Source organism: Gopherus evgoodei, chromosome 2, assembly GCF_007399415.2.
Source record: "Gopherus evgoodei ecotype Sinaloan lineage chromosome 2, rGopEvg1_v1.p, whole genome shotgun sequence".
Taxonomy (NCBI): domain Eukaryota; kingdom Metazoa; phylum Chordata; order Testudines; family Testudinidae; genus Gopherus; species Gopherus evgoodei.
In genome coordinates, this window is record NC_044323.1 from 79,162,706 (window position 1) to 79,177,240 (window position 14,535).

At 41.3% G+C, this 14,535-nt stretch overlaps 1 protein-coding gene across 1 annotated transcript in view; it reads left to right on the forward strand.

Annotated features, from left to right (window-relative positions):
• ATP2C1 (ATPase secretory pathway Ca2+ transporting 1) overlaps positions 1-14,535 on the forward strand; it is an 86,216-nt gene that overhangs the window by 56,213 nt on the left and 15,468 nt on the right. The window contains 7 exon segments of the mRNA XM_030551090.1: positions 2,384-2,479; positions 2,564-2,653; positions 4,934-5,038; positions 7,928-8,084; positions 12,406-12,448; positions 12,450-12,574; positions 13,790-13,887. Of these exon segments, the coding sequence (XP_030406950.1) occupies positions 2,384-2,479; positions 2,564-2,653; positions 4,934-5,038; positions 7,928-8,084; positions 12,406-12,448; positions 12,450-12,574; positions 13,790-13,887 (714 nt within the window).

A 14,535-nucleotide genomic window follows, 5' to 3' on the forward strand; every position in this document is an offset into this window, starting at 1 on the left:
CCCCACAAAGTCTTAAATATTTCAGGCTTGGGCTTCTTTGAAGAGCCAAAATTTCTCTTCCATGGTACTTTCAACACTTTTAGTCAAAACCCCAGTTTTCTAACAAAACAGCTTTGGGAACCATTTTTTACCAGCCCTGTCATATAAATTTTCCAGTCCTGCAGTTCTCTGCATGAATGGTTATTTATCAATAACTGTAAGGTTTTTAAAGTCGGATACTCAGATCAACTTACTCTGGTTGGCTCCTGCATTCAGGATTTCCAGCTACTTACTATCTGTAACAATGGTTGCCTAAGTGTCACTCCCTTCAGCTGAAGCAGAAAACTCTGATAGTTTTTTCAAGACCATTTTATGAAGAACTGAAAATTTAAACCAGTCTCAACATTTCTTGACTATTTTCAGGTCTGATTTTGTTCCCATTGCCATCAATGGTCATCTTTTTCTTTACTTGAGTAGAAGTAGGTTGGTGGGCCCTCCTTTTTACCACTGTTACCTACATCCCTTCTCTTCTTGTTTCAACAAATGCAATCTTGTGTTTATATTGGGAGAAATGTATAGTGCCTCTTTTCTGTTTGAGTTTTGAAACAGCATAAGAAAAAGTATATTGTAGTGTTAGGTAATAAAGCAAGTCCTTACTCACCTCTCCAGCACCCGAGTTCGTGCGGAGTGGGTATGGGCACACAATTCTGTCAGAGACCAGACACCAATGCGTTGATCAACGGGCTCACACTAACCCAAAAGCTTTAGAAGAGTGGCCCCTTTATTAGGGGTGAGCATCAATATTATACACAGAAGTAAACAAAGTGATTAATAAAAGATAATGGTCATGCATAATCAATCAAGATTTTACAGGAAAAGCAAGTTTAACAAGTAAATGCATAGAGATAAAGGCTAATGGCTACTTGATAAAGGGGGTGTCATGAGTAGTTTGCAGGTCAGTGCTTTGTTCGATAAAGGGTTCAGAAAGGATTATGCAGAGATGGCCAGTCTGGGTGTGTTTTGGCTCCAAAGTTCACCAAAAGTTTAGACCCAACAGTAGTTATTTTGGGGAGAAGAGCCTTACTGAGCTGAAGGGGAAAGAAGAAAATAAAAACACAGATAAGAATGAAAGTGGCAAAAACTAATTTTCAAAACCATGTACTGGTCAGCAGTTTGGTAACTTGCTTAGTTTCTTGTCTTCTAATTTTTACATTTCTAATTTAAAATATCTCTGTGTGGAAACTTGGAGGGGCTCTATATATCCCTTCAATTACTGTACCCAGAGTTAAGGTTCAGTAACTTCAGTGTGAGCACAGTCATGCCACAAAGAGGGAAATGAATGAATGAAAAGGATTCTGAATTTTAGTTTTAAACTCTATCTGTATGTTGCTAAATGGGGTTTAAACTAAAACTGCCACAGTCATTCAGACGATCTCCTGTTTCTGATAATGACCAGTACCAGATGCTTGTGGAAGGAACTTTTAATCATAAACCTGCACACACAAACCAAATACCCACACTGCTAACCTAAGAGATTATTGTAGGGCCCCTGATTGGGGCCTCTCGGTGCTACTGCAATACAGATAGTTAGTTATTTAATTTATGTTTATTAAATGTCTTCGGAGTCTAATCTCTCCCAGGCTTCATCTGCTGTGCTGTTCTTCAGGACAGCCCACTCTTGCAGCTGCACTTCTGGCTCTCATTGCCTGACCCCCAGCAGTTGGTATGCATTGTAATCCAATTAACAGCCTTGCTTTCATTCACCATCCCCCAAAGTCAATCTGTACACTAGAGACCTTACAGTGGCACAGCTGTACCCGTGCAGCTGTGTCACTGTAAGGTCTCCCGTATAGTTGCTCTATGCTGCCACGAGAGAGCTTTCCCATTGGCATAATTAAAACACTCCCAATGAGCAGTGATAGTTATATCGGCAGGAGAGAATCTCGCTCTGACATAGCACTGTCCACACTGGCCCTTCTGTTAATATAACTTATGTCACATGTCTCTTAGGCCATGTCAACATTAGCACATCTACTGGCGGGTCCTGAGGGGAAGGAAAACCAATATCCTGAGCTTTTGCTTATCACTGATAAGCAGTAAGAATACAGCAATTGACGAATACTGAATTAATTCTGAATTTGAATTACAGATTTAGAAGTTGTGGTCTGATATTCTGTTGAAATATTAAACTGTTCAGATAGAGTTAAATACTCTTTAACCTAAGCCTTCTGCATTAGAAGCTGATTAGGAAATGTGTGTGGGCTTTTCACTTGGGATAATTGTTCCATTTTTAAATTACTCTTATTCCATTATCTCGTGGGGAGATTACTAATTTCATAAATTCAGAATCTTGCCTTTCAGTCTTCCATTTTATGCTGTATTTGGCTGTTTTTGTGTCTTACAGGTTACTGGAGTAGGTTATAACAGGTTTGGAGAAGTTGTACTTGATGGTGATGTTATTCATGGGTATAACAACCCCTCTGTTAGCAGAATTGTTGAGGTAAGATCAACACAGTAAGCAGTCTGTTCATTGAATTAATACAGGAATTGTATATTGCCTTGACCTCTTTATTTGTCTTTTTAGGCAGGTTGTGTGTGCAATGATGCCATAATTAGAAACAGCACTCTAATGGGAAAACCAACAGAAGGAGCCTTACTTGCACTTGCTATGAAGGTGTGTACCTAATTCATGGTGGTGTTTCTCCTCATGTCAGAAACATTAAGTTAATAGGAATGAGTGTTTAATTAGCACAAATATTTAGCATGTTTTCATTGAAAAAACCTCTCTCCTCCATATAAAGAATCTTTTTTATGAAAAATTACTGGGCATCCCGACAATTTAGATAATGAATAGGAGGTGAGAATGGACCTGAAGTAAAATCATGTTAATGTTTGGATCTGATTTTTAAGTTTATGATTAAAAAATGAAATTAAATTTATGTCCAGAATAGTCATTGATAACTTGTTTGTTTGTACTTTGAATTTTTGACTGTTTACAGTTTAAAGTTGTCATTTAATTTGGTACGAGCCCGTTTGTCAAGTAATCAGCATCTGTTCTGAAACTGGAGAGGATTAGAAAAGATAAAATAGTGGCACACGAGCAATTGATTATTTACTGGCACTTTAAATGCTGCAACTCTGAAAGGTGCTATTTAGGTGTTGGATACAGGGAATTTCAGTTGTGTAACTTCTGGTTAAACAAGATTTCCTCTGTATGTTGTGACAATGAACTACTAAGACTACTTGGACAGGGGACAGTGAACCCCGGTACCTAATCTTTCTATGACTCTGCATAGCTTTAAATCCATATTGTATAATGCAATGATATTTAGTCTTTTTCCCCCATCTGGGACTCAGAATCCACACACAGCTTCTTGCAGAGACCTGTTTAAAACCCCACACTCTTGTGACTCCACAAGGATCAAGGGATTGATTGTATGACAAGAACCTATGAAAACTGGTGGGTGGATTACAACCGCTTCTGCTATCCTTGCAGTGCACTTTGCTATGGGCAGGGAGAGTGGTGCCATTTTAAGATGTGAACCAAGTAGATTCTAGAGAGTAGTGGGGTTCAGCAGGTAGGTGACATTTTTAATCAGAATATTTCCCCCAGAGTTGAGTGGGGTTGGGAATGGAGGTAGAGTTGCAATTAGGGTTGTGGTAGGAAGAACAACAGACACATTGAGTTTTTCCCCAAGGATTTCTCTGAGTCCTGGAAGCCACAAATTTTCAGATGAACTTTTTGCTGTGGTGGAAATTTTGTTGTGATGCACCTTAAGGTTGCCTCCTGCAATTTGCAAACCACTGATCTTAGTTCTACTGAGGAGATGAGTTCTTCTGTGGTCTTGCTTTATAATTTTGGGCAAGTCACTTATTGCACTGGTTCTCACTTACTTGATCGAGCCCCCTTTCTTTGTGTCTGTAGTCATTCATGCCACCCCCAGGCCCAAGTACATATACTGCCACCCAACTCTGAAGGCAGGGCAGAGAGCAGCAGCTGCTGGCTGGACACCTAGCTCTGAAGGCAGCACTGTACCACCAACAGCAGCACAGAAGTAAGGTTGGGAATGTGAAAAGTGATATTTGTCTGTATATTTTCACAGCAAATCTAGTGCCACCTTGCAACCTTCTGTACTGCTGCTGCCACCCTGAGGCTGACAGCTGGAGCCCCACTGCCTCCAGGTGGCGGGGAAGGAGAGCCTGAGCCCAGGGCTACCTCCTGATGAGGCATGTTGGGGGAGGGGGAGAAGATCCAGAGCCTGGGTGATGAGGCTCCAGCTGTCCTTTATTCCTGCTTCCCAGGTGTGCATGACCCTTCTACACAAGCCTCAGCCACCAGGGGCTGATAGCCAGAGCTGTTTGTGTTTTTTGTTTTTTTTTTTAAAGTCCGTACACACAGTTCTTGTCTCCCACCCCATAGTTTGAGAACCGCTGACTTAACATGTCTGCCTCTGTTTCCCAGCAATGCAATAGAGGAACATCTGCCTATCTCAATGGTATGCAAGCTTGAGTCGTTATAAAGTGCTTTTTAAAACCTGGAGAAGAGGTAGTAGAATACTCAAGTATCTGTGCTCTAGAAGTTGGATATGTTTTAATGAGTAGTGTGCAACAGCAAGATCTATCTTTGCACCTAGGTATAACTATGAGACACTAAGATCTTTGGATGAAAGGTAGAATATTGTATAAGAACAAAGTAGATTTGATTTGAAAATGTAAAAGATATACTGTTTGGTGACTGACAATGAAACATAAAAAGATGTGGGTTTGCTCATTGGTGTTTATCTAAGCTGGACTAGTGTGACTTGCTTTTAGTTTTAATAGGGAAATAAAAACTGAATGGGTTTATAAATAACTAAGAATGAAAATGAGCCATTTGAACTTGTGACTTGAAAGGTTAGTAGCCTGGTTAAATGAATAAAAAATGGTTTTGATATTACTGTTACATTTTACACAGATGGGTCTAGAGGGACTCCAGCAGGACTATATTAGAAAAGCAGAGTATCCCTTCAGCTCAGAGCAAAAATGGATGGCTGTTAAATGTGTGCACAGGACACAACAGGTAGGCCTTTTCCATGACTGTTTCCTCACCCAGTGATGTTAAGTAACTTCCTACAGCACAGGAAATGGTGTGCAAGCTATCTCTGTTGAACTTCAGAAGTTATGTACAGGAAGGGAGTAGCAAGCCACCAGCATAGTGCTACACCTGTGAGTGTGAAGGAGAAAGTTTGATAGTGAAACTAGTTTTAATTTTCTGTCTCTGAAGTGGTGGTTGAAAACCCCCGGGAGTTATATTAAACATGTATAATTCTAAATTTCAGCTCCTCCATAGAAATCTCATGAGACTGTTAATGTTCTGCTGTTTTCTTGGCAATGTAGTTACATGAAAAGAAGGAATATACCAGTTTAACAGAGGAAGGAATTGCATTATGTGAAAAACCATTTCATTTGGAATAATGGGGAAATTGAACTTTCTCCATAATGTATATCTATCTGTATGTTTACCTCCTCTTCCCTGCCCTCTGCACTCCCTCTCCCCCCCCCCCAAAGAAAAAGTGTGGCAGGTGGAATATTTTGGTGTGAGTGAAAGTAAGAATACTTTAGTCTGACCAGCATGAAATAGCGACAGGCTTCTAAACAGCATGTATCAGGAAGGGAGTGGATCCTGGATTTATGTGAATATCCCTCAGTGTTATGGCAAAAAAGTAGCTTGTTGTTAAAGCTTCAGAATAGCACCAGAAACTCTCTAGTTGTGGAGATGGAAGGTTCTAATTCGTGGCGCTGCCCACTTTCCATGCTGCATGCTTCAAATCTCAGAGCATTAAGTCATCAGCTTTAGGATAGAGTTTGCAGAAGAATTAATGAGAGCTTTTCAGCCTAGATTTGATTTTTAAAATTACCTTGGGAGCAAAGAAGATGAAAGGATTCCTTAGCATATACTGCAGGCAATCTCTTCCCCTACGCTCGGGTGTTTTGATGTTAAGTTTGAACTTTTCACCACTCCCCCTGTTGTTCTCTGAAACAAAGGTCAGTTGGTGAAGCCATGATATTTTAAGCGTGTTGTAGGTAGTCAGGTTGTTTGTACTGTATAGAATTGTTCAGGCTTGGGGAAAATTAATGTATAGAGGATTTTAACATATCTAGATTTCTTGACTGGGTAGCTGGCCTCTAATTTAACATCTTGGATGTGGGCTCAGGAAATTTGAGGCTACCTCTACACTGCAAATGGAGTTTGTACAATTTCAGCTTGTATGGATGGGATGTAAACCTGTGCTAGCTTTAATCTAATGAGGACACAGTGGCATGAGCTGTATGAGCCTGCCTGACTCCCTGGGTGGGCCATACTGAAGCCTATGCCACCATGTTCTCCTTGATTTTTAGCAAACTAGCTAGATTTAAAGCTTGCATAGGTACATGTACCTGTGCCAAATTATACGCAATCGTAGTGTAGATATAGTCTGTGTTCCATTCTGCTACAGGTTTCTTTCTGTGCTGCAGTTTCCCATCTATTTGCCATTAGTGCCAGTCAAAATGTTTTTATGGAAACTAGGGCTCAAACCTGATTCATTCTTTAAGATTACAAATTTGATAAAAGTAACTGCATAAATCTATATTTAGACTTTGTACTACACAACTTACTGATTGATTAATATTGTGTAGTCCTAATTTTTTTAGAATACGCATTAAATGGATCAAGAACAGACATCTCAAAAATAGTCCTCAATGGGAATAATCAGTGAATGGGGATGTTTCTGGCTGGAGTTACACAGAGCTTGGAACTAGGCTTGATGCTGTTGAACATTTTAATCAATGATCTGAAAGTAAATATAAAATCACTGCTGATAAAATTTGCAGATGATACAAATGCAAAGTTATAAATCTAGGAATGAGGAATGCAGACTATATTTACAGAATAGGGGATTTTATTCTGGAAAGCAGTGACTGTGAAAGATTTGGGGATCATAGTGGACATACAACTGAACATAAGTTCCCAGTGTGATACTGTGGCAAAAAGGACTAATGCAATCCTTGGATGTATAAACAGGAGTAGTGAGTAGAAGTAGGGAGATGATTTCACCTGTATATGTGGCATTGGTGAGACTCATACTGTGTATAGTTCTTGTCCACAATTTTAAGGGGATGTTGAAAAATTGGAGAGGGTATAGAAATGAGCCACAAAACATGATTTGAGAGCTGGAGAAAATACCATTCAGTGAGAGACTTACAGATTCTGTAAACTGAGGCTTCCTTTTCACCCTTTGTCTTGTTTGTTTAGGATAGATCTACTCTACAGACCTATATCAGAATAACTGTTCAGGGATGTGAAAAATCCACACCCCTGAGCGACATAATTACTGACCTAACTCTGTGTAGATAGCACTATGTTGACAGAACCTCTCCCACCAACATAGGTACCATCTCTTGGAGAGGTAGATTAACTACACCAAGGGAGAAACTCTTCATTAGTGCTACCGATGCAGCTGTGCTGCTGTCAAGCTGCCCATGCAGACAAGCCCTACTGCACATTAGCTTTTCAGGACATGAACTGTCTAATGTTTATCCACAATGCCTAATAAAATGCCCTAATTTCAGGAGGGTGTTCTAGATGCTACTGTAATACTAGTAAGTTTATATACCTCTACCCAATATAACACTGTCCTCGGGAGACAAAAAATCTTACCGCGTTACAGGTGAAACCATGTTATATCGAACTTGCTTTGATTCACTGGAGCACGTAGCCCTACCCCGCCCCACCCCCCCCAGAGTGCTGCTTTACCGCGTTATAACCGAACTTGCGTTATATCGGGAGAGAGGTGTATTATGTATTTAGAATTGCACTGTTAAAAAAATTGATTTTCTCTTTAAATGAATGAGTTAGTTCTTACATTGCAGAATGTATGAGAGAGGTTAGAGGACTCTAGTTACTCGTGTGAATTTTTTTTTCCCTTAGGACAAACCAGAGATTTGCTTTATGAAGGGAGCTTATGAACAAGTGATTAGATACTGTACAACATATAACAGCAAGGGGCAGACCCTGCCTCTCACCCAACAACAGAGAGAACAGTATCAGCAAGAGACAATATCTATGGGCTCTGCAGGACTTAGGGGTAAGGCTGCTGTAGTGTACCATCTCTACAGGTTAAACAGCTTAAATGTGTTGCTTGACTCACTTCATAGTAAATGTAATGCACAATTTTGGAGACTTAACTCCTAAACTCAACCTTTTCTAGTTTTGTTGTGTTCACCAATTTCTTCAAATTAGGACTGGTTGTGAAACTAGCACTTTAGTTTAAGGGTTAAATAATAACATGACTGACTGTGGATGTTGACATATTGTACCTCAGGTTTCAGTTTCTTCTCCTGTATCTGACCACCCAAGAGATAAGACTCATCGCCGCTTAACTATCTGTCATCTCTTTTTATGCAGGAATTGGTTTATGGGTTTTTTGGGTAATCCTAGGTTCTCCCATTTTTTTCTTCTGTTGTGTTTAATCTCATGTGTGGGTTAGAGAGACCCTTCTTTGAGCCAGAAGTTTGTGTGTGAAACTTGCCTGAACTAGTCAGCATGATTGAATATTGGTCGGAGGGGGTGGTTAGAGTTACTGCTGCAGTCAGAGTGCTCAGAAAGAATGGACACTACTTCTTTGGGTGATGGTTCCTATGTGTATTACGCATGTGGCACACATGCACACCATGCACCTAGGTCTGGAATGCCTTCGGTGCAGTGTCCGTTGACCCGCACATGCTCAATAGCTCTCCACATGCTGCTGACCGAGGGCATAAGAGACAGTGTGGGTCAGCGCCTCTTCAGTTCTTTCTTATTGTTGCATGGCCTGAGTTGTTGGAATCGTGTCCTCCTTTGCTATTGCAGAACCTGTAAAAATTTAATTGTAAATTTGTTTTAGATTAAGAATTCTAGTTAGTGTATAGTTTAGTACAGAATAGAATTACTCTTCTTCCGCCTCCCCCGCCTTCCCCCCAGCTGGGTGACAATTCTCCTGGTCCCAGGACTATACCCAGGGTCCTGGAATTCAAGAACTCTTTCTCCTGCCCTCAATCCTTCAGCAGCAACAAGCATCACTGGTGCATGTTCTGTCTGGGTGAAGTACATATCTCTAAGTGCAGTATATGTAAATCCTTCCTACCCAGAACTAGAGGCCTGAGAGCTCTGACTGAAAGTTCCTGATGGAAGAGGCTATGAGGCCCTGCACAGACCTGGGAGACCCTTCCCATCCACTGTACATCAGCCTCAGCTGACCAGCAATGCCCCTCCAAGCACAAACCTCAGAGTGGAGCACTTAACACTGAAGCCCAAGGAGTTGTCACATAGGGCCCCCCATGAGAGTGAGACACTTCGCATGAGCATAAGGGCAGCCCCCTCAAGTGGACTGTCCAAAAGAAATGTTTCTTCCCCCGAGCTGGTCCCGGTTGGGTGAGATGATGTTGTGTACAGAACTGGCTCTGCTGAAGACCCCCATGCTGAAGGATAAGACATGGAAGAAGAGATGTCTGTTCTGATGGAGACTGCAGGGGAGAGTGAGGAGAGACTCTCATCAGTCCCATCCACGAGTGCAGGTCTGGACTCCTCATCGGTACTGCCCGCTTAGCCATTGATCATCCAGCTGTCATCAGAACTTGTCCATAAGGAGTATCTATTAGAACTCTCATACTCTGGACTGTATAGAGACCTTAGTAATGCTGGAGGATATCTTCCTCCCCTATCTGCAGTCTCCACTCTGAGGCCATGGCCTCCTGAGAGATGTCCTTACCCTGGAGGAGGAACTGGTACCGTTGTCTCAAAGAGGCCCCATCTCCATCCGTGAAGCTGGAGCACCTCAGTATCCATGGTACCACTGTTACAAATGGAACCATCCTCTGAACTGGAGGAGTCAGAGGAGATGGCTGCACCAGTATTTCCGTGAAGGCACAGGAGTCCTGGCAGACAGGTGAGACCTTACTATTCCTCCAGCTAGGACCCAACCAGGGACAACTAGTGTCCCAACTAGTAGCACTGTGGGGTCCTTCCTTCTGGCCTTATTGGGGTCCTCGGAACCCCTATGGTAGGCACCCAGACCCCTTTCAGGATTTGTAGCATTCCTCCCCTTCTTGTCCATTGGTGTATGAGGAAGAAGAGCCAGAACCAATTCTACTGGTAACACTGCTTCCAACAGAGGAGCTTTCCTATCATCCCCAGACACTGCAATCACTGCTCCATCGCAGCCTTTGCTGCATGACCACGGCAACATGAACAGTTATTGCAAAGGGTCGCTGATGATCTACAGATCTTCATACAGAAGGTGCAGGACCCTCACCGTTGACTCCTGGACATTTTTACAACCACAGGTACTGACCAGGTGGCTATCCCAATCAACGAGGCCATATCCGAACCAGCCAGAGCAGTGTGGCAAACACCAGCATCTTGAGCCCCTACGCCTTGCTATGGCAAGAGTTTGGCCACACTTCCGAAAATCTACTTCGGCAGATAAAGGGTCAAAGAGACTAGATCTCCTGGGTGGGAAGGTTTTTCTCCTCTGCAGGCCTCTGATTTTTGTATTAATTGCCAAGTCTTATTAACATATGATTTTAACACTGGGTTTGCGGACCTTAGACAAGCCACCCATGGAAGACCAAGCCCACTTCCAGTCCTCTCTGGACAAAGGAAGGTTGATATCGAAGGTGGCTCCCCAGGCTGTGGGAGATACTGCAGATGCAACATCCAAGATCTTCAGCCACAGGGCTGGTCATGTGAAGGCTTCAGTCATTGGGTTTCCCTAGAGAGGTCCAAAATACTATGCAAGACTGTGCCTTTGAGTCCAACCTTCTTCATGAAAAGACAGACGATCCTCTACATTCTGTAAAGGACTCAAAGGTCAACCCTGTGGTCCCTGGAGACTTACACCTGTACTTGCCAGCTTTGCCTGTGGAGCTTTTTAAAAAAGTGACATCACATTAGCTATCCTCCAGTCATCTGGTACAGAAGCTGATTTATATGGTAGGTTATATACCACAGTTAGTAGTTCTTCAATTTCACATTTGAGTTCTTTCAGAATTCTTGAATGAATACCATCTGATCCTGTTGACTTGTTACTGTTTAATTTATCAATTTATTTCAAAACCTCCTCTAATACCTCAATCTGCGACAGTTCCTCAGATTTGTCTCTTAAAAAGAGTGGCTCAGGTTTGGAAATCTCCCTCACATCCTCAGCTGTGAAGATCACAGCAAAGAATTGTTACTTACTGTAATTGGAGGCTCCTAGAGGGGTGTGGTCCCTATCTGTATTCCACTATCCACCCTACTCCCCTCTGCTTCAGATCCAGTTGGATTGCAGTAAGAGGAGGAACTGGAGAGGTGTTGACATGTGCTCCCAACCAAGACTATAAGAGGCAGCTCAAGGAGAGCTACTGCAGGTGAATGGACCCTACTTTGAAGAAATTCTGGACTCGGGCATATGGTGCACGTGCATACCCATGTGTGAAATACAGATAGGGACCACACATCTTGAACCTCCAGTACAGTAAGTAAGCTCCATTTCTTCTGTAGGCCTCTAAATTGTCTGAGAAGACACAATATTTAAATATGACTGCTTGTGTTCCTTTTAACATAAGGTTGATTAAAAAGAGAGGGAGAGGTGTTGCACAGGAAACTTGTGGGCTGACAGTCCATCCATGACGGTCTTCCATTCGCCTTTGCAAAGGTCATGGACATGATATGTCCACCTTTATTTTGTTTCATGGATTTAGTTTTAGCTTGTTTACAACCTTTATTTTTTAAAAGATAAAGGTTGTAGATTGAAATCACTTACCTTCTTTATATCAACTGACAATATTTAGCCTCTACTCATGGGCCACTTTATCCTAGATTGGTGCATTTAGCCTCCTATTCATATTAATATTATGAAAAACAGCAATTGTGTGCAATAATTAGATCCTGATATACCTTTCTCCAAATACCAAAAGCAATAATGACTTCCAAAGCTGGGAAAGGGTTATCTGTGTCTGTTTCTTCCCTCCCTCTCCCTGACACTCCTTGGGGAGGCAAGGCACCAAAAAGCAAACCAGAATATATCTAACAGCAGTTCCCATTTAGAGAATTGTGACCTGAGGGTGCTAGCACTATCTCACTTTCTGTTGTAGCCTACCTACTGAATGAGGCCCCTGACCTGCAAATATGCACATAATAGCTTCATTGATTTCAATGCGTAAAGTTATTCATGTGTATGAGTGTGTTTTGCAGCATTGGGCCCGCAGTCTGTAAGCACCAATCATCCAGTTTTTTTTCCAAATCAAATAAAATTTTAATTCTATCCTTTTAGAAAATATATAGGGTGTGTGGTTGAAATACTTATTTTGGACAGGGGGCTGTTAATGTACTATGCTGGTTAGTTATTAAATTGTTTAGTTTTAAAAAATTAACTTTTCTTGTTAAAGTTCTGACCCTAGCCTCTGGCCCTGAGCTGGGACAGCTTACCTTTGGGGTTGGTGGGAATAATTGATCCTCCAAGGACTGGAGTAAAAGAAGCTGTCGCTGCACTTATTGCTTCAGGAGTAGCAATAAAAATGATTACTGGAGATTCACAGGAGACTGCAATTGCTATTGGTATGAATACCTCTTCCATTAACTATCTTATTAATTGTTACTCTAAAATTGTTTGTGGTGCAAATAAGTAGAAGTAAGGTTTTGTGAAATTTACAAATTATAGACTATATACAGTTTGTATTTTAGTAGACATAAGATTGTCAAATGTGATGTAACAGGAAAGAGTGTATTTTAAACTGAAAAAGCAGCAAAGAGTCCTGTGGCACCTTATAGACTAACAGACATTTTGGATAGTCTGTAAGGTGCCACAGGACTCTTAGTCTGGATTTGTAAAAGCAGCCAACATGGCTACCCCTCTGATTTTAAACTGAGTTTCCCTTTAAACTATAGCTGTCTGAAAATTGTTCTTATACCTAAGATTTGCTGTAATTGAGACAATTTTGATTTAGTTTAGTGTTTTTTTCCCCCCATCTAGCAGTAGTGCATGCTCAGTCAATTTAAGAGTTCATTTTTGTAGAGTTTTTTTCTCTGTCTGGGGGCCTTTCACATAGCAGCAAGGGGGAAACACACACATAAGAAAACTGGCCCAGGTTACTCAGAGCAGGTATGGTACCAGAAATTATTTTAAACTTTTGTATGAGACCGGATTTCAAAGTTAAAAAAAACAAAAAAAGCCACTTTCAACTTGAACAGGTTACTTAGTTGACTTCTGTACTTTATTGGTGTACAGAGTAGCTTGTCACAGAGGGGAATTCTTTGGGTGGGCTGATCATGAAGCTTTGTAAAGGGAGTTAAATTAGATTGAAATTTCACTTTTTCCTGAGGCTTCTCTTCCCCCCCCCCCCCGCAAAAAAAATTCCCATTTTATGACCCCATCCTTTCCTCTACCTGTTCACATCCATGTGCTAATTTCCTATTCCTTTTTTTGGATTGTAATCTCTTTTTGGGACAGGGACTGTCATTTTTGCTACATTTGTATAGCACCTAACACAATGGGGCCCTGACCTGCTTGAAGCCTCTAGATGTTGATGCGAATATAAACATGTAATCAGAATAGATTTCATGACATATTTGTTATTTCTCAAGAGTTTAGGTAACTACTCCAGTCTACTGATTTCATAATAAGTTATGAAGCTACTGGAGTAAACATACATGTAGCAAACATTAAGGCAGAATAGAGGCACAAAATCTTATATTCCTTATACTAGAAAAACTGGTAGTCTGTTAAATCACTGTCTGTTTTATTTTATTTATTTATTTTTAATTTATTTCCAGCTAGTCGTCTTGGGTTCTATTCCAAAAATTCACAGTCCTTCTCAGGAGAAGAAATGGATGCTTTGGATATTCAACAGCTTTCACAAATAGTACCAAAGGTTAGTATAACACCTCCTCTCTCGTAGCCCCCCCCCCGGACTAATTAGTTATGTCATAAAAGGATGTAGTCTATGCTGACAGAACCATTCTTATTTTTAAAGAACTAAACGGTTATATTTCCTAAGAAACTGACAAGATGGTTTTAATAGAAATTGATGATGCAGTAAATTATGAAAAGCCAAACCCTCTAATTTAGGAACATGGAAACTGTCATAGCAGACCAGGCCAGCTGTTCACTATGGGCAAGTCTGCACTTCCGCTTTAGTTGATCTAACTTGCATTGCTCATGGGTGTGAAAGACACATGACCCCCTACAAGATTGTCCTGGAGTCTCCAGGAATTAGATTAATCTTTAATTAAGATAATGTCATGACGAAACCTCCAGGAATTCGTCCAACCAAAGTTGGAACCCTACCCTCAGGCAACGCGAGTTAATAGCAACTTAAGTGCTGTCCACACCAGTGCTATATTAGCAGGAGAGTGTTTCCCACTGACCAGAATAATTATGCTGATGGGAGAGCACTGTCCCGTTGGCATAGAGCTTCTTCACTAGAGGCATTACAGCAGCCAGCTGCATCGATGTAGCGCTTCTAGTGTAGACCTGCCCTTAGTCTGACCATGTCCAGATGCTTCAAAAGAAGGTGCAA